The sequence below is a fragment of the Lepisma saccharinum genome, chromosome 17 (assembly GCF_977018435.1).
Source record: "Lepisma saccharinum chromosome 17, izLepSacc3.1, whole genome shotgun sequence".
Lineage (NCBI taxonomy): Eukaryota > Metazoa > Arthropoda > Insecta > Zygentoma > Lepismatidae > Lepisma > Lepisma saccharinum.
The window spans coordinates 16,943,781-16,963,779 of NC_139245.1; the positions used below are offsets into that span (position 1 = coordinate 16,943,781).

Here is a 19,999-nt window from a genome sequence, read left to right on the forward strand (position 1 = left end):
TTTTCTCCAGACATTCATTTCATCATGGTCACGATACTGAAGGCTGGAAATAGGGATCGTTGAAAAACGAAACAAAGAGACAGACACCATTAGCACACGTGGACTTTGTTGGCACGTTGAGTTTCCGTCGCTCGCTGCCAAATGGGTTTCTAAGGCGTCAAGATGAAACTTAACATGGCGTGTGACTGACCTGCACTCATAACTTCTCAGGTCCTCCTCTGCAGCTGTATATCTCTTTTATCTCTGTGATGCTGACCTGCTTTGTTAAGTTCCGACATTCCTTTGTACAGAGACAGTGACGCCGTCAGTGAATTTGAGGCTCCAAAATCACTATCCGCCGAGTCCTTTTTATTACCTGTGGTCCAGAGATCGGAGCTCCGTTAGCGAGACGCCGATCGAGATTTGCTTTTCGAGATTTGTCGGGACAAGAATCGAAACAGACGTGTGGAAAATCGGAATGAAACTAAGATGTATCACCTTGGGAACAAGTTCAGTGCATAAGTGTGTAATCTAAAGGAACCGCGACGACTCACAAGCCGTCGTCAAAATGGCAAATACCTAAGCTTACTAATAAGTCGCGAAGCTTTTCTGGCGGCGACTGATGAACTAATTCTCTCGTGCTTTTGACCAGGTGAGTTGTGGAAAGGTTTCAGAGCTTTCGAGAGTTAACGTCACACTCATCTTCAGGGTAGACGTGACTTTTACCCTACGGATGAGTGTGGCGTTAGCTCTCAAAAGCTCTGAAACCTTTCCAGAACTCTCTTCTACCCAGAAGAGGAGAGTGAAGTTAGCTCTTGGAAGCTCGGTATCATTTCCAGAACTCTCTTCTACTCTCAAGATGAGAAAGAGATATTAGCTCTCGAAAGCTCTGAGAAACCTTTCCAGAACTCTCTTCTACCCAGAAGAGGAGAGTGAAGTTAGTTCTGGAAAGGTTTTTCAGAGCTTTCGAGAGCTAATATCTCTTCCAGCTCGGTATCATTTCCAGAACTCTCTTCTACTCTCAAAATGAGAGAGAGATGTTAGTTAGCTCTCGAAAGCTCTGAAAATCCTTTCCAGAACTCTCTTCTACCCAGAAGAGGAGAGTGAAGTTAGCTCTCGGAAACCTTTCAGAATTCACTTGTTCCCTCAAGATGAGAGTGACGTTAGCTCTCGGAGAGCTGAGAAACCTTCCAGGTGGATACCCCGAGAGAATTTGTTCAAATTTACTAATGCTCATTAATCCATATGTTCTTTTGAAAATATATGAACAAATTCGGCTTTCGTATTGTCTCTTAAATGGAAATGCCAATCGAAATTTCCTTTTATATTCACCCATTCCTCCAGGATTCGTTACTTTTTTCCGCTTCAGAAGGCAGATGTATTTTTCTCCCACTTCTCACTCCAAATCACACTCTTCTCAGAAAAGAACCCCTTCCGAGGCAGGTCTTCCGCAAAATGTCAACATCTGTCGAGGAAAAGCTGCTTCACAATAAGCTTGTAATTCTTGTTTAAAATCAACATCTCCCGTTAATATTCTCGGAAGCAGCCGTCGCGAGTCGTTCTTTATATTTAAAAGTGGGACGAGGAAAATTAACACGCAACGGGGCTTATTTAAAACGAGTAAGAAGCACATTAGCGCCCTTAAAGATCGTCTCCCTCTCCGCGGGGGGTGTAAGAGATGATTGATGAGGTGACGGGATGCGGTTTCGCAGCATCCCGAAGCAGGGTTGCTGGACCTGTGTTGCAGTTTGTATCGCGTTTCGCAACAGTGTCGTTGTCGCCTTTCTTCGTGCGTTCTGTTCCTTACACGGATTACATACATCGCGAACCACGCAAAACCGTGTGTCGTTATGAATTTACAAGAACGAAATTGTAATGTTTTGATGTCTCTCGAAAACATCAAGAGTTTATTATTTTGTAAGTTTCGCATGTTATTTCGTGTATACTGGCAATACTGCGTATATATACTTGCTTTTTTGAATGGGGTGGAAAATGAGTTTGTGTGTTGCAGGCAGAGAATGTGGGAATGCTCCTTTGTTGGAGTCAGATGCTACACTTTTTCTCATCTAGCAAAACATGTTGACGTTTATTACACTAAATCTCTAGGCCATTCGCTGTTCGGATAACTATTTTGGCAATCAGTGGGAAGGGCTAAAATGTTGAACTCGAATTTTATGTTTTCTTCTTCGTGAATAACATGGGCATTCTCGTTAATATCCCATCTTTTATTTTACCCTAGACCTTGATGAGCATTGTTTATTATTCCACCTTAATTACGCTGACGTAACTATTACTTGAATTACACAACGTCAGCAACAACTTATGCCAGATGCTGTCCTAGAATAACCTGGTACTCCCTTGGGCTTTGCAAAGTGCAAAGTTGTACTATTAGAGTTTGATTTTGACTTGGATGAAAATTGTGGACCAGGACTCACACATCACACTGACTTGTTTTATCTGTCTTCATGTTTACTGCTCGTTATTTTATTTGGTCATAGAGGGGAGAATCAGACAAGATTGTTCATGCATGTTAAATGCTCGATTAACGGAATATGGAGGCAGAATTTTGCTATGCATTCCTTCGAACATGCGTCATATTATAAAACAGAAATTGATGGACCAATATTATTATGTACACTGTATTCGTCACGCACAAGTTAGCGTACAGATTTGATTCTGATTGGAATTGAATGAGCGAGTGAGTTTATTTCTTTTTTAAGTTACTAAAGATGTATGCTCGGGTGTAGTTTCTCGTACTGTGTATAATGTGGTTTCAGTGTACAGTGATGGTCGCAGGTTCTCCATGCTTAATTTGGTCAGAATAAGGAAGGCACTTCGGAATAGAAAGTTATTTTGTTTTAGAAAAAAAACAACTTTGTTCCTGGTGACGACACAGTGCCTAATAACTGATTTTTAAAAATATATGAAGATGTACTATTGTGATTATTAAGACGTTGTTGTCAAGTCGGCAGGACGCCTGATTACATGCAGGAGCTCGGGTTCGATTCTATGGGCGGGAATGTGCCTATTTAAAGCAACTCTGGTCAATGGCTACCTGTGGGAAGGTGGATACAGTGGAGGGTCAAAACGACCTGAACGTGGTGCAGATCAAATCACGTCCAGTATAGCCCTGATCGAGAATGCGTGGAACCCATGCCTCCACACCTGTCGTTTGCTTTCGTTGCATGGTGCAATGCACAGATAGATGTACGCTTACCTCTTGCGATGACAGCATTATAGTCATATAGTCAGCGCTCTCGTCTTTGGTGCGAAAGAATCCGAGTTCAGTTTCCTGTTAGAGACCCAAAAAATTCAATGTTGACCCAGCAAAATAATCAAGGAGCTACGCCACTACGCTTTAGCGGTTGCATCGGCATTATTGCACCCCATTATTTACACCGTGCAAAAGAAGACTAAAATTTTTCTTGCTGGAACTTTACTTTCCGTTTGCGATGCAATCCAAGAGGATGTTCAAAACCGAAGTAGTTCAGCTCGACTGAACCCGAACTCATAGTTTATTGATGTTAGCTGTGGAGTTTGAAACACGAGGAATAATTCAGCAATCCTCTTGTTGTGGCTTTGAGGGTATCACGGAAGACCATGAAATCGGGAATACCAGACGGTGTCTTTAGGTATGTCTGTCTGCACTTGCATGTGCCCCGAGGAATGAGATGCGTACGTGATGCATGCGCTTTACCTGTTGTTACTTATTCATCCTGTTTGGAGGTTCACCGTCGGTTTTCCCTATATTCGATTTGAAGAGAATCTGCAGGGGGGAAGTATTTGAGAACGATTCTTGGAATTCTTCTCAAATCAGTTGAAGTTACATCATAACTATACCAGTAGCGTGGTATTATAGGTATTCTTTGTAAAGAGAATTCTTAGTTTTTTTATTTTGAAATTGCTCATTTATGACTATCTATAGTTTTAGAAGTGACTTTAATTTCACTAGTGGTTTCTAGCTCCGCGGCTTAGGCATGCTTATTCCATTGTGAATCCTTCTTCGTTGGTTCCATGCAATCTCCATAAAATTATGCAGGGATGTTGCTAATACTCGTACAAAAATTGGTGCATGACGAACGAAGAATTAGATAACGCAATCATATGCTACACGTTTGCTCTATATGGGTTGCATACTCTAATAACGCACGTCTCTCGTTAATTTTTCTGGTTTAGTTACATAATACACATTTTAAAATTATGTGTCTGAGACATCCCTTTTCAGGGCCTCGGGGTATATTTTGGAATTTTAAGTGTCATTATTAACGCATAAAAACAAGTGCGTTGAAGTTATATATCAATTCCTTATAGAGACATTTCGGATGGAGGGGGCTCTAACCTGATCTCCCCCCTTTAAACACACGCTACTACTTTCATTATTATTGGAGTGTAAGGGGTGGCCCTTTCCAAGACAGCAAATATTAACCTCTCTTCCAGTGGTACACACTGGAATGCATTTTGCAGACTAACGAGACTTTGGCATCTGGACTCACGTCCACTATAATCCTCCGTGGGAGGTGTGTTATGCGATGTCCATGTGTTAGTGACCGTCCTTTCATATATCTCAATACCTTGTTCATCCGTGGCGTTCCATCATGAACGCGGGGATCTTAAATAGGGATGCAACTTGCCCCTCCCGATTAGTAGTATTGATGGTAGAGACAGCCCTGAACGGGCCAGGTACAAATATCTAACTTAACATTAATATAGACTCATGATTAGGTTTATACAGAACTGAGCAATGCGAATGGCAGATAAGGGTGTAGGATAGCTTACCCTGCTCGGTTTAGAAAATAGCCCAATAGCTCCTGCTTCTCCGATGATTCCAAGTAAAAAGACCTCGTGTCGCTCTCATGCGCACCTATTTAAGCCTTTGCTTGGCCTCCCGTCACCTCTAGCCAAAGGCCAGTGTTTTTACCATAGGCTTATCCTACACATTTCTGAGCAGGAGCTGGCAAGGTCTGCCAGGGTCAATATTTCTTAAACCGAGCGGATGTGCTACGCATCCTCATCTTCGCGATTAGCCAAAAGTGGTAGAAGTAAAATAAATAAATCAATTTTCCAAGATTATCATCTTTTCCATGAATACTCGAAATTTCACTATTTCTTGTAAATTAATCGCAGTGTGTTGTGGATTAAACTTCGGTAAGAATACTTCAAATCTCTCATTCTTGATTGAGCCATGTGATTGATGGAAAAGATAAGACTTGGCTTTTCTTGATTGGTAGACATTTGGAAAAGAAAAGTAATAGGCGGAGAGAGTTTCCGCCTTCCCTCATCAATTCGAGCAGCGTGTACTTTCGGTCGCAATTTCAAACTTTCCACGTCAAATCTGTCAGATTTTCCTTGTACCCGCGCGGATTTATGTTTTCGTCTAAGTGAAGTCTAGTAGGATCGCGAAATAAGAAGGGACGGAGATTCCAGCACCTACAACTCTCTTCCTTCTCTTCGATCTTATAATCGCCTTTGTGCCGATGCTGCTTAATGATCCAATAGGACGAGCGCAAGTTCTAATTGCTCCTTCCAATTAACTTTTACAACTCGGGAAGAGATTGCTCATCTGGTTATCCTCGGTAATCACTCAAAGTGTCCCTGAGAACAGATCCCGGGCTGTTCTTGCGGACGAGAAGGAACGCGACAGGCCGTCGAAGCCATATGCTAAAGTTGGTTCTTCGTACATCTTTGAAATCCTACGAGAGAGACTCGTCTTTGTATACACAGCAAAAGCCTACCCTCTGTTAGTTCCTTTTTTTCCTTCCTCTTCCACGCTTCGTTTTTCTTCCATTTTCCCCCGTCTTTGTGTACGTTCTTTGAAATGCCAGTTCAGAATTGGATGGAACCGTTGCGAATATTGTTCCTCTCCCACTACACTCTTTTCCCACACTCTCTCTTTCCCCTGTGAACTACCTTGTGTTTCGATTTCGTTTCCGAAAAAAAATGTGCATTTCTCCCTCTAATGTGTGAAATTCGGATTGGTTATTCTGAGAAGTATACGGTATGTTATGTGGTGGCGTGTTTTTTTCGTGATTGTACGCGCTCCTTTGGTCTATGAAGTCCTAGTCTGACCGTTTGCTTAGGCGGAGAATAACTTTTTATTATTAGCGAATGGCAGATAAAACTTGACAGTAGTGATGTTTTCATCCTGAACCAGCAATTCTCTGGAATCTATTCGAGCATTCCAACATTAATAAACTAACCGACTCATTCCTCTTTTGTTTTTCTTGCGAAACGGAACCGGATCTCCTGGAACAACTTTACTAGATTTCCGGCTGACCTGGAGAAGTCATGAAAACCAACTGATGACTAAGAAAAATTAGGACATATAAATATGATTTCTCTACACATGGTATGAACACAGGTATTATTAATATTCACAGATATATAAAAACAATTTGCTACAGCGGGTACTCATAATGTAAGACTATGCTTGAAATAAGTTTTCTCTATTAAGTAAGTCATATATATCCATGTTTCAGCTTTAACAACATGAAATTTATATGGAGTTAAAGTAAATTGAAATATTACATAACAGTTTGAACATTTATCCAGAAATCCTGAAAAATTCATGGAACTTTTAAGGGGGATTGAGCGGGAACACTGTATGTGTCCTAGAAAATGTTATGCTTACCATGTTCAATTTTGATAGGAGCCTAATAAGACGCCAAGGGTCCCGAGTTCGAATCCCGACCTGAGCATGAGTGTTCTTTGCGAGTGTCCGTTCATCAATTTCATCATATCATCACTCATCCTCATCATCGTGATTAGTGGCAGAAAAGCGACCCTAAATAACAAATTAAAACAAAGTCGCAAGTGTATCCATATCGCTCTTCCTGTAAGTCGCGCTCCTCAATCATAAAAGCACAGAATAATAGAACGTACCAGCGTAGACCTCAATCCGTTGGTGGTCTGACTTTCCCTTGCAGGAAGTACTGCTGATTTTTACTTACGAATCAAGCGCCATGTGACACATGCAAACATCGCAGCACGGTTTTTGGTCTGGAAAGAATGTGGAGTTTTTCATGTTATGTGTGTCGAAACGTATTTCTAACTGGAATGTGCGTGGCGAGCTTGGCATTCTTGCCGAATGCAGCACAAACGGGAGAAATTTATTGTTTGAACGCGACTGCGAATATTTGTAATTAGCTGGATTTTGGAGGTATGTGAAGTGGTTGACAAATGACTGCGGATTTTGGTAAGATCATGACTTACAACAGTATTGCGCTTACAATGATCTAAGCGACGCAATAGGCGTTCAAATAAAGATGTATTTTTGTTCTCACTGTAGCTGGAAATTGCAACAGCTGTTAATGAGTCTCTGCTGTCCAAAATCACAATTGTAACGTGTAAAGTTTCATCACGCACCCAACTGAGGTTTCTGCTTACTGCGAATATGTCGTCCTCGTGAATGTGAATATGTATCAATTCATATTATTAGATGCGAACTAACATCTTATTTTACTAAGGTTGTTCTCCCTGTAAGTTCCTAGGGGAGAGAAAAAACACCGTTATCCTCAACAGCAAGAATATCACCATCAAGAAGAAGCATGTATGTGAATTATGAGTGAGATCTTCCATATTAATTTGCATTTGTAACTTTTGCGACATTTATTGGTATCGATTTGTGATTTTAGATAAGAAAGATGCATCTAACGTCACTTTATTTGCTGTTTCAGCACCTAGTGATTTAAAGTATGTGTTTCACGATGCTCGTGATGTTACCAATGCTTCTTGCATTATTACTTTAGTTATATTGCACTAGCTTTTAGTTGGATGTTAGTGATTCCGATTGTGACTTGTTTAATCAGATATATATTGAGATGCAAGCTGAAAGGAAACCCAACGAAATGACCTCCAAAAATAATTTGGTTGTGCCATGTAAATGGATTCCAAATTCCCACCACGTCTGTCGCAGCTCTCGATTCATCAGTCTCCCTTGTTCCTCAACTTTTATTAAACTCTACTAAACACGGCCCATGGTTTAACACGTAAGAGCTATTTTTTTCTCCTGGGAACTTTCGTATTCCTACTTTGCGAAGATTGTGTGGGCGTACATGCATTCATCGTGGCCTCTGACATCGCCACGCAACGTCCACGTTCATTCAATGAACTGCTTTGTTCTCACAACGGTCCGGTCCTCAAGAGAATTGCTGGCTTGTTCGTCTCTTTTCAGCAGACAATTCTCAATTTGCTCGTGTTTCAAGGTTGTTCGAAACATTTTGGAATTTTTATCATATGTTCGCCGTGGTTATTCCAACTTTTTCAATACCGAAGTATATTTTAACGTGTTAGGGAAAGGTGTGGTACTTCCACTTCCCCTATGAATAATGGTGTGGGGGAATATACTCGGTGGGGGCTGACGAATTTGCAAGTAATACATTTCACTAATATCATATTGTTTCTCGAGGAGTTTATTGGCATCAGAGAAACTCAGGTTTTACAGAGAGGGGAAAAGTGCTTCGCTGATTGAATTATATGCACTTCTTTAAAAACTCTTTAAAATGTGTGAAACTACAAGTGACTGTATCGAAAATGCCTGAACATGACTCCTTAATCTATCCTTAAATTATGATTTATGAAAATGTCGGTTGTCTTCAAAGTTAGAGTTTCGAACCTGACGAAGTTCTCTTACATCTACAGACTCTTATGTTCCTCTTCAGTTACAGTCCTCCCCGATGGCGTAGTGGTAACGACGTCGCTTTGTAATCAAGGGGTCCGGGTTCGATACCCTGTGAAGGCACACGGTGGTTCGGATTCCACTTTAAACTGTAGGTCAAGTCCCGATTAGCCTTCTGTGCATAAAGTGGACTCGAACACAAATTCAAATTCATCTCTTCAGTTACGTTGTAAACACCATCCAGGGCTCCTTAGTTGTCACTCCGTGGGCGGACTTCATGATATGTATTTCTGTTAGCTATCTCTGTAAACTTGTATCGTATTATTTATGAGAGAGGAATCTATAGCATTAGCTTTTCAACTTTTTTATCATCTATGATTGGCTGTTCTGCAACGAACATGCTATGCTTGTTTACTAATATCATTCTAATTTATTTCCAGGTTGTGGACAAAGTAGCAGAGGTGCCGTCTAAGCAAAGTGGAGAGAAGCGAAAAGCAGATGAAAGTGAGCCTAATAAGGATCTGAAAAAGGTAAGAGACATTTTTCCATCTGTCCATGTGCCACTGTGGCGAATCTGAAACTCCGTGATTTAATGCTTAGTGTTGTTCGTGGTTTCTGAATCCTCACTGTCTTGTGTCCTCTTCATTGCCATAATCATCGTGGAGCAGAAATACGCATCACTGACCATATCATGTATTCTCTTTGGAGATCCCAAGCTGTTTAGTTGTAAATCTTTGGGAGAGATCGCCGTGGTAATCGTTTCGTTGTTCGCTGGAGGCTAGTGACAATTTTGTTTTTTTCTTTCGATTCATATTTCATATACTTGAGTGAAAGTAACCTTTTGTGCTGTACAAAGTGTGATTCCAGTTTTGAGACATGGCTATTTAAGGCATCAAGAGTCGGGCTATTTTGTTGATTTAGTGCCATTGTGGCTGTGGCTTCATTCAGCTCCCTGCTGTGACAGTGCGTGGAAACGGATGTTGAAGTGACTGGTGCCACTGACATTTGGGTTAAGGACATCAGACGTTTTGGCTGGAAGCTATAATTATATACGTCTTCATGACATGGCATTGTATTACGCAGCACAATGGCAGATGGAGTCATGCCTTAGTTGAATACTTTTTTATTATTTCAACACTGCGTTGTTTGACAGTTATCTCAGGAAGAGCCTTACGTCACACACACGCTAATTCAACTCTTGATGTTCAGCATTAGAAAACTCCGATTATTTATGAAATGACTTAACTAAACCACGCACATTATTTAGAAAGAGCAGCATATTATGTTAGCGTACTAATGTATTCAGCAGTACTTTTGAAGCCAGCCTCAGTAGCGGAGTGTAGCTCAGCGCTACGACGTCAGGGGTCCCAGATTCGGGTGTTCTTTTTGAGTGCTCTTCAAAAATTTCAGCATGTCATCACTATTTTTCATCGTCGCGATTAGCCAAAAGTGGCAGAAAAGCGACGGTAAGTAACACATCATATAAAATCGAGTACTTTTTGGTTTTATTTTATTTAATGTACTTTGTATTATGTATTTTATGCATTACTTGTTGTGTGTGGTTTTCTTGTATTCTGCTACTCGCTTAACTTTCTGTCCCTGGATCGTTACCTAGAATCTAAAAAAAACCTAGGGTTTAACCGTCACTTCAAACGGAAAGTAGTTAAACTCCCCAAAAAGTGGGGGGAGGGAACAGTTCGCGTTGGTGTTCAGGAAATTAGGATGTACCCCCATTTTTGCATGAGAAGTCCCATAGTTTACAACGTAGTGAATTTTCATTGGTGGAACAACATTTTTTGACTTGGCGACATTACATTCTTCCATACGAGCACGTGATTGTGTGTGTCCATGTAAGCACCATCTCAGTTTATGAGGATGTGTTATTTTTTACTGTTAAAATGTGGACTTGCTCACTACGAAGTGATTCCTGTGCGCTGCGCTGTCTATTTTATGCATAAGGAAATACGCTGTCCGTTGTAGCGGAACGGTTAGCACAGCGCGCTACGACAGTAGGGGTCACTGTTTTTTTTTTTTTTTTTTTTTTTTTTTTTTAACATCCGTGTACTAATTTGATCAGATCATCACACTTCTTCATCTTCGCGATTAGCCAAAATTTGCAGAAAAGCGAAGTAAAATAAACGAAATCGATCAATCAAAGAAACCAGAAATACAGTGTGAGCTCCAAAAAAGTTGACATGAAAAAGCATTGCGTTGTATTCACATGACTGATGACCATTTTTCATTAGCAACAAACGTTATTGCAATTACTGCTACAGCTGCACACTTCCACGTTAGTTTACTAGTTTTTTCAATTTTTGGGGCATCCATCTTAATTGTATTTTTTAAAATATCTAACATTAAAATAAACACACAGTTCCTACGTTCTATTGGAGAGAGGAAATTGAAACCGGGCATGCATATTTCATGCTTGCTGCTGTTAAAAGGAAGTGAATCAAAAAAGCTTTTACTAACGAGAAGCCCTTGCACGCAGCTGCTTCATGATGAGTCCTTTGGATGTAATTACTGTCTGCTCAGAGCAAACATGCCATTTGGGAATTCCAGGTCAGTACCAGATCGAGATTTGCTAGGGCTCCAGTCTGATGGATACAACCGCTACTTGGTAATCTAGGCTTCAAGAAACACTCATAGAAGCGTTTTAGATGCGCAATTTTCATGTGTAACCCTTCAACAACACGCCGCGGTGACTAGTAATGACGCTTGATCGTTTGCTAATTGGTGATTTGGATCCTTGAAAGCCAGCGTCGACTCTTGGTTCAACCGCTTTATGAATGTTTGAATTCCAGACGTAGGGAAAATTACGAGAAATGACCTCGTGGAAGTGCCGTATAATGTTTGCACTCTCCAGCCATATTTGAATGTGGAGCTTTATGCCGAATCTTCCTACGTCTGCATTGTAAGTGAGGTACGAACCACCGAATTTTGAAACAGAGCCGACACTATGGAGGAGCAACTCGGGCACTCGACGGAGACCCCGCTCTTCAGGTGGCACGTGCCAGATAACAATAAATGTTTATATACGGTTTGTTACGAGGTTATAGGAAGCTGGCGCTTGCAATTAGGAAACTCATTTTTCTTGACTTCATGGATTGTTTTCGCATAGTTTAAATATTCAAAATTACTGAAATCATATTCTAAACAACACACTACAAAAAAATCCCTGTTCAAATATTTCAGTGAAAATATTGTTAATGTGCACTATTCGTTTACTTATACAGGTTGTCCGGGCTAGAGGTATACAAAAATACACACATATATTTTAACATCTGTAAAGTTTATTAACTTTCTTGTCCTGGTTATGTACAAAGTAACTCAGAACGTTTTTATGTACGTTGGTACACCTCAATGTTAGCACAATTTGTAGCTCGTCACATATCCAAACGAATAGTCAAAGCTCGTGCTAGTGTTGACCAGAATTTGAGGCGTTATTAGCGCAACGATACGCTGTCTCAAATCATCAAAATCGTGAACTTTCCATTGTGCACAACATCTTTAATGAAGCCCCATGCAAAAAAGTCTAATGGTGTCAGATCTGGGGACCTCGGTGTCCCGGCAGTTTCTGTGAATACGTGACTCAACAGCACGATTGTTCTTCCAAGTGTAGCTACTACTGAAACTTGGATCTATGGTCAATCGACAAAGTTTCACTACGAGACAATACAAAGAGCAGTTTTCGCATTATAGGCAGTTATTTGTGTATACCTCTAACCCGGACACCGTGTAGAATGAAATCGATGTCAAAATATACACGAGCAGAATAAAATCATAAGAAGAAAAATGATAGGAGATAGGCATCTACGTTCTACACCAAATGACCAAATGATTGAAAATTTGACGTATTATCTATACGTATCGAATTTCACGGTACAGTCACCGGCAATAAAAATGAGACACCTAGATCCTAAATGGCTAGCTTCCTTGCAATGTGTTGTGTGTTTGCCAACTCTACGGCGATAAGAGAATTTTTAATAGCAAATTTTAATGCCAAGTTCTACCACAACCGTAGAATTAGCCAACACACGCAACGCCTTACAGTGAAGCTAGGGTTTCAGGATCTGAGTCTCATATTTTTTGCGGGTGACTGTACATTATCAGATTTTTTTCCTTTTCGGACAAACACCCAGGTCGTCGTGATGCACAGTTTGAAAGCACTTGGGGTATTAGTAGTACTTCCTTCAGACAAGTCGAAGAGAGCACCTCCCCCCCCCCTCCCTGTCTTTCAGATCGAAACGATCGGGATCGAAGTTTCATCTCTTTCCTTTCCTGAAAACGAACATCGATCAACGTAGCCTTCCTGTAATTTCTGATGGATGCGAAACTGAAGACTTGGAGAACGACGTTCTTGCATGCCGAGCTGCAGGGGTCGTCAGAGATGAAGCGAGTGGATAAGTCATCGGAGATATTAGTTCCAGAATGCAAATGTAACTAATGGAAGGAATTTAGATATATACTCCATGTAGCACTTTTTTATGTGAGCTGAGAGGATAATATCTCTACACTTTTCTGAATACTGTAACGGCCGAAATAGTGAGCATTAAGTCTTGAATAAAGTGTGCTTTATAGAGATGACAAGGTTCGTGTCAATACACACAGTGTTTCGCGTTGTTGGTCTGTGTTACACTGGAGGTCCCGGGCTCAGGTTCAGGCCTAATCATTCTGTATTCTTTGTGAATGTCTCTTCATCCTGACATCATTGATTGTCATCGTTGCGATTAGAATGACAGAAATAGACGTACAACAGAAAGAAAAGCGAACACTGTTCCCAAATAATCTGGCCCCTCTTATGGGCAACATTCTGAGTTTTTCAATAATATCCTTGACTACGTCTGACAGGTTTTTGGCATCGAATCTAAATATTTTTCACTCCCCTTGTGTTTTTAATGTGTTTGAATTCAAACAATGCTGACATATCTGCAGTCTTGCACTTTTAAAAATTAAACGTCATCTACAATCATGTTTCATCATTACGGTTTGGTTTAGCTAAGGGATAATAACTTTTTCAGATGAATCCTAATAGCCTGTTTTGCTAACCAGCCCCTTGGCCTTTAGGATACACAAAAATATGTACTTGTAAGATATTACGAGGGATTTATATATATGTGGAGACAGACAACCACAAAAATATGTTATTTACACTACCTTTTCTCTGACGCACTCGATGTAATTCCGCTGAATCTTAACAAGGAGGCATAACATGTTAGTAGGCCTTCCAATTTCATATTAATCACATAAACATAGATGCGTAATAAGGAAATTGTGAGTGGCCTCCCAGATGGCTTAGTGGTAACGTCGTCGACTTGTAATTAAGGGGGTTCGATACCATGTGGAGGCACATAATGGTTCGGAGCCTACTATAAACTGTAGTTCTTGTCCCGATTAGCCTATGTGTACATAAAGTGGACTAAGAAACTCGAACAAATAAACAATGAGATTCAATGTATGTTAATTTATGTCGGTCTATTGTATGTACGAAGACTCAGCCTCTCAAATAGGATATTTTTAATACCATGTTATTTGTAGAGAAAGCAAACGAAACTCATGTTTAAGATCATCATAATTGTACGCTTAACAAACTGATAGACGTTGAAAAGTCACCTTTTGAGGGAAAAATTTTCCTCAATGTCATTACTATTAACCAAGATTAGAAATGTAATTCAGAATAATCATGTTTCTTTTCCAATATACGGATGACAGTTGCTTTCGTGACATTCTCATTTCTCCCTGCCTTGGAAATGAATGTGTTAAAATCAGGAATAATTTCTGCGGATCATAGATCATACTGATAATTATCTACGGTTATAAACGATCATCCCATTCGTTGTCAGCTTTAAAAAGAAATCGTGTAATTCTTCCGTGAGCGTTTCCTGATATTATTTCAGCACGACACAATAGAGCTAATTAGCCGACTTGTCGTAATTTGTCCCCTTCCAGAGAACTTTGTAATGCGGGAGGGAAGGAGTTTTGGTCCTGATAAGAGACAGGAAAGAAGCGAGGCCTTTCTTTCCCCTTCTTTGATCAGCAAAATTCTTAATTACTCCCTTGAGAATCCACTTTCGCTGCAGAAAGCACGTATTAAGGTTTTATTGGTCCTTCAGAGGGACTTTCCTGTTCTACCTCTTTCTCTGGTTTCTGTGAATGGTCATTACAGCTAGATTTGGCACTCGGGGTTCCTGAATCCTAAAAGCCAAGCGCAAATGTGTTAAGAAATCATAATGGCTTTGGAAATTATATTCCAGAACCCATGATAAGTGATTAAGCTTCCTCAAATATTAATCAGTGTCAGTAATTGTTCGTTTACTCATTCATTTGTAGTGCTCTTGGTATCTGTGGTTTCACAAGCTGGTATTATTTAATTTTTGACGCTTTCATAATACTGGTTGAAATTATCGTTAGGAGCTTTTCCCCTACTTTAACGTGGTTTGTTACTGTGTCTTAACATGGAAATTTTCTGTTATCACTAGGGCTCGGAAGATGAAGACCTATAAATTGCCAAAAAAGACCTATAAAAATACCTAAAAATATCAAAGAAAGGACCATAAAGCGGAAAAAAGGACTTATAAATGTGATCCGAATTAATTAACAACTTCAGTTTTAATTACATATTTAATGAATAAGAAAATACAAAATTCTGGTGGTATGGAACACACAGTGCGAAAAAACTGAAAGCTTCAAAACTTACAGCGCGACCTTGCAGACAAGTTACGGTTAAAGAACCTTGTACCGTACCTGCTTCAGTCATCCAAAAATGTTTTTCTCTCGTTTCAGGGATGGTTCAAATATATTTTTTATTTTTTTACTACAGAAAGGATGTTTAAGAGGTGATGAACTGATGATGATTCGAATTTAGAATGTGCAGTAAAAACGTAGTCGAAAGAAGGTGAAATTGAAAAAAAAAAGCCGTTAAGACCTAAAAATAGCCCAAAAAAGGACCAATAAGCCAAAAAACACCGAAAAAGGCACAAAAGGACAAATAAAACCCACCTTTTTCTGGCCTACAATGACCCAAAATGAACATATATTGGGCCTCGTCTTCGGACACTAGGGAAAGAAAGGATTTTTCCCCAACTTCCGAGCTCGAGTTATCGCCTTGAGGTGTTTTGCATTTCTAGTATTATATCAAGAGTTGGAAATTACTCTTTTGTTAGATATTGATACACGTTAGTAATATTACCTCCAGAAATTAATAAATCTATGACAGACATTGTCATATGGCCGGTTTATTTTACTGTATATAGACACATGATGGATGATTAAAGGTGATTTGATCATGTCCATGTAAAAGGCATGCAAGTAATTAAGAGAATTCACGAAAGATGGAGTATAAGTGCTGTTAAAAATAATCACTGCTTACGTTAATTTGAAAAAAATAATGTTGGAAGGCCCCAAACGGAAATTTTAGGAATTAAGCTATAAATTCTTGGGTTACGTCACGAGTAGATATCAATTATACGATAAAGTACATTATGATACATATTTAAGCTTTCTGTAGCACTTTTGACTTTAGGTTATAATAGCCTTCATTTTAATAATAATTACCGCGTAAAGTTTGATATCGCCCTTTGCACAGGGACATTTCGGGCTGACAGCGATTTTACGGGGTCTTGCAATTTGTACACTTAACCTTAAAAATTAGTTTATACAGCATGTTATTCTCCATTATATTGCATAAATAATATAAAGGTAAAGGTAAAGTGTTCCCCTGTGCATAGCACCACGCCATGAAGGCGTATTGGGGGTGTGGGGGTAACGCCTCACACTTTCTTGATCCGGTCGTGAGTGGGGGTGATGTGATCAACATCACGCCCCTGACCGCCTTTACCCCCCAGGGTTTCCCCCCAGGTACCCATGTTATTCGACGCTGGGTAGACGCCGGGGTCGCTTCCACCGTTAGAAAAGTTCCCGGATTTGAACCGGCCGGGGATCGAACCCGGGACCTTTAGTATGGTAGTCAGACGCGTTACCGACTGAGCCACCGCGGCCACAAATAATATAACTGTGACTATTTAAGTTTTATTACAATAAGATCATTGATACATACATATATATATATTAGTACTCAATATTATGTTCAGAAAAATTTCTTTGTCACATGGAAAAACGTGATGTAAAAAGGAGTGGTTCTTGAACTTGGAGGGAAAGGGAGGAAGAAAGGATGGTGTTTTTTTTTTTGGCAGGTTCGATGTTGAACCAAGAGGAAAAGAATCCTCACAGATTGACTTTCACAAGTTAAGTGGATGACATCGAAGTAATGTATTGCTATTTGGAACAATAGGAGATCATCCGATGGATCAGGCTATTAGTGAAAGTGAATTGATATGAAGATACGCATCCATGAAAAACGGTAGGGTGAATGATTACTTGACTGGATCCCACCGCTTCAGGAGGTAAGCCGGTGCAGTTATATTTACCTTTCATGAGCTCATGTTAAGTTACGTTATGGGTAGATCTGCCTAAAGTACGTTTTGGATCAAAGCATGCTAACGTGTGTTGCGAGTGGTGAAAATAGATCGAAAAATGATCATTCCGAATCTCGTAGTCTGCGGCAAATGGCGGATGATGCCATTACAATGAATATTTGAGTTCTCTCAAATAATTGGAAAATAAACTGATTAAAATTATCAGAAAGAACTTTGAATAGGTGCATACCCCTATAATTTAGATTTAAGTAGGAATCTTTGACAAAATTGTACTTTATAAGTCAAAACATTTGAAGATCACATGTCCTTATATGGGCATGTAGTTCGCTAAAGACAGAATAGTGAATATTTTGCACGGTTCGTAATGGAAGCGCAATTGTACTGAATCGTCTGTTTAAACATTATCTTAATTAATAATATTAATTTGACGTGATTTATCTACAAAAGAGGCAATGTTTCTTAATCTGTCATATGGTGAAAATACTTAGTCTTAAATCAGCTGGTCGTGCTACAATAAGCAACGAGCTGTGAGCATATGAATAAACAAACTGCTCCAATTGATGTTCTGTCAGAGGTGTAAAATCTCATATAAATAAATGACTTAATTAATTTCGTGAGTTCTATTTCATTCTGAATAAGCTCATTAGAATTGGTATGGCATATGCATGTTTCATGTATTAATTTTGATGTGTTTTCTTCCAGAAGGGAAAACTTTGTGTGTTCTGCCAATGTACCTCTTGTTATCTCGCATTTGCAATTGAGATAGCAAATATCTAAGGAAAGGTTAGGTATGTGGGTAACTTCATAATTCGGAAATTACAATAGACAGATTTGAAAGGCATAAAAGTGGGTTGAGACAAAATATGTAAAATTCACCTGATACATATGTGCTAAATTTGAATTTGAGGTCAAAGGCTGAATAATTTAGTGACTGACAAGAATTTCCTCATTTGAATATTTTATTTTATTAGTTAAATTTAGTGTGTTCAACATAAATATAATCCCTTTCGAGGTCAGTTGTCCTCCTCGGTAATCAACAAATCAGCGCTTTCCGCGTTACTGGGTACGACACATGGGAGCCTTCTGAAAATACAAATTTGAAATTGTTGTAATTTTGATGTTGAAGAAGTGTTTTTGGATGTTCTCATGACGTGATTGGGTGCAGGTAACCCTCACCTCTGACGTGCTGTCGTAAATCTACAGTTAGTGTAGGTTGTCATTTAACTTTGGCTCGTACCCTTCATATGGTTTACAAATCACTTTCCAGGTTATCTTACCTGCTGTCTTTTGGAAGCTGATCCTCAAATGGCAATCTTCTTTACTCCCAGGCCTCAAGGAAAGTAGATTCAGGAATATCGTTTTTTGAGTTTCTCCTATTTCATGTTTTCTAAGCTGAGTTGTTTCCATATATTCGTCATTAGCTTTTAGTCGCTAACACATACTCTCTCTCACATTTTTGTTGTTGTAAGTCATTTTGTGCCACTTTTGGCTGTGATGGAGGGAGCGAGTGATGCTTAGGTGAAATTTCTAGATGGTGCTAGAGTAACAATGAGGCATGGATCCCGGCCTGGGCATGGATGTTTGTGTGTCCAGTCATCAATTTCATCATATCATCACCCATCCCCATCTTCGCAATTATCCAGAAGTGGCTCAAGAAGCGAAGTAAAATAAAGCAATCAATCAATCAATCAGTATGCCATTCAACTTTTATTTGGGTGTCTGCTTTTGAGCCACCCTGTATATGTGTGTGTGTACCAATGTTAATAGGTTAGTTAAAGTGAATCTGTTAATACAACTTGACAAGAATAACCCTATCTGATTTCCAGATTAATATGATAGAATGTGATGTCGCTCTGCAGCGAGAATAACCAAAATATACGAATGAATAACATGGGGCTAAAAGGAAAGGCAATATTCTAAACAAGTAAAATATATATAGAGAGAATTAACACGTGATATTCTGTACTGAGCAGTGCTTGTTGACTAATATTCTATGTCGGAGTTGGACTTTTAACCACATTTTTAGACAGATTCCGACCTTTCGGTGGTAATTTCTCTCTCTCTCAGTCCTCAAGGATCGTTACGTATTTATACAGTTAATCTGTATAATGTACAGATGTGGCTTTCCATGTCAAGACAACCTTTATTTAACGACGACCAAGACCCCAACATGTCCAGATGTAGTAGGAAAACCTGCTGACATCATTAGTGGGATGACTGTGAAGCCAGCTGGCTTGTGTAATATTCCAATTTAAAATACCTAGGAGTATTATTTCTTGTTGACCTGAGCCCTACGTGTTCAGTTTAAGGGATCGAAAAAAAGTCAATAATTTTGGGTGAGTTCCCTTCTCCAGCCTATGTGCCACTGTCGGACCCTGAATGATCGTAATCGTATGATTCTACCAATGCTTGTGTTACACCGTTCCTCGATTGTATGCTAGCAGAACAAAAGCAGAGTGGTGCCTGAAGTAGCGAACAGAAAAAGTCTCCCAAATGTCAAAATAAACTTTGAGCAGTGTTTAAAAGCCCAACTCCATCCTACATGAATCATGTACTTTTCCTCTTTTTGCCGGTGTGCAGAAGAACATTAATGGAAGGGTGCTAACCATGGATAACAACGTTTTTATCCCCTGTTAATATGATACTTCTACACTGTACTCATAAAAGTTCTCCTATCATACCTGCCCGTGTTTTTTTTAACCTCAACCCCCTTTCCTCCGCGCCCTCTGAAGAGGAATCTCTCTTGCTCTGGATGCGAAGGGCTAATTAAATTCCCTTCGAAGCTCTCAGAATTCCCTTCGCATAGTTCGCCCGCATGTTGGGGCTGTTTCGATGTGGAGAAAGTGTACGTTGGCCTGCTCTTCGCCATTCACGTATGCTGATGCAGCTGCTTCTCCATGTCAGCCTCCCCATCCCTCTTTCTCCCACACATCTCCATCGCGTTGCTTCGTTCTCCCAGACTCGGAAAGTG

General features: G+C 39.8%; 1 protein-coding gene across 3 annotated transcripts in view; it reads left to right on the forward strand.

Annotated features, from left to right (window-relative positions):
* The window catches only part of LOC146001554 (pseudouridylate synthase RPUSD2-like), a 1,108,196-nt gene that overhangs the window by 481,569 nt on the left and 606,628 nt on the right, over nucleotides 1-19,999 (forward strand). For all 3 annotated transcript variants that reach the window (XM_083139021.1, XM_083139022.1, XM_083139023.1), the window contains one exon: nucleotides 9,034-9,123. In XM_083139021.1, coding sequence (XP_082995147.1) covers nucleotides 9,034-9,123 — 90 coding nt within the window. The remainder of the gene's footprint in view (nucleotides 1-9,033; nucleotides 9,124-19,999) is intronic.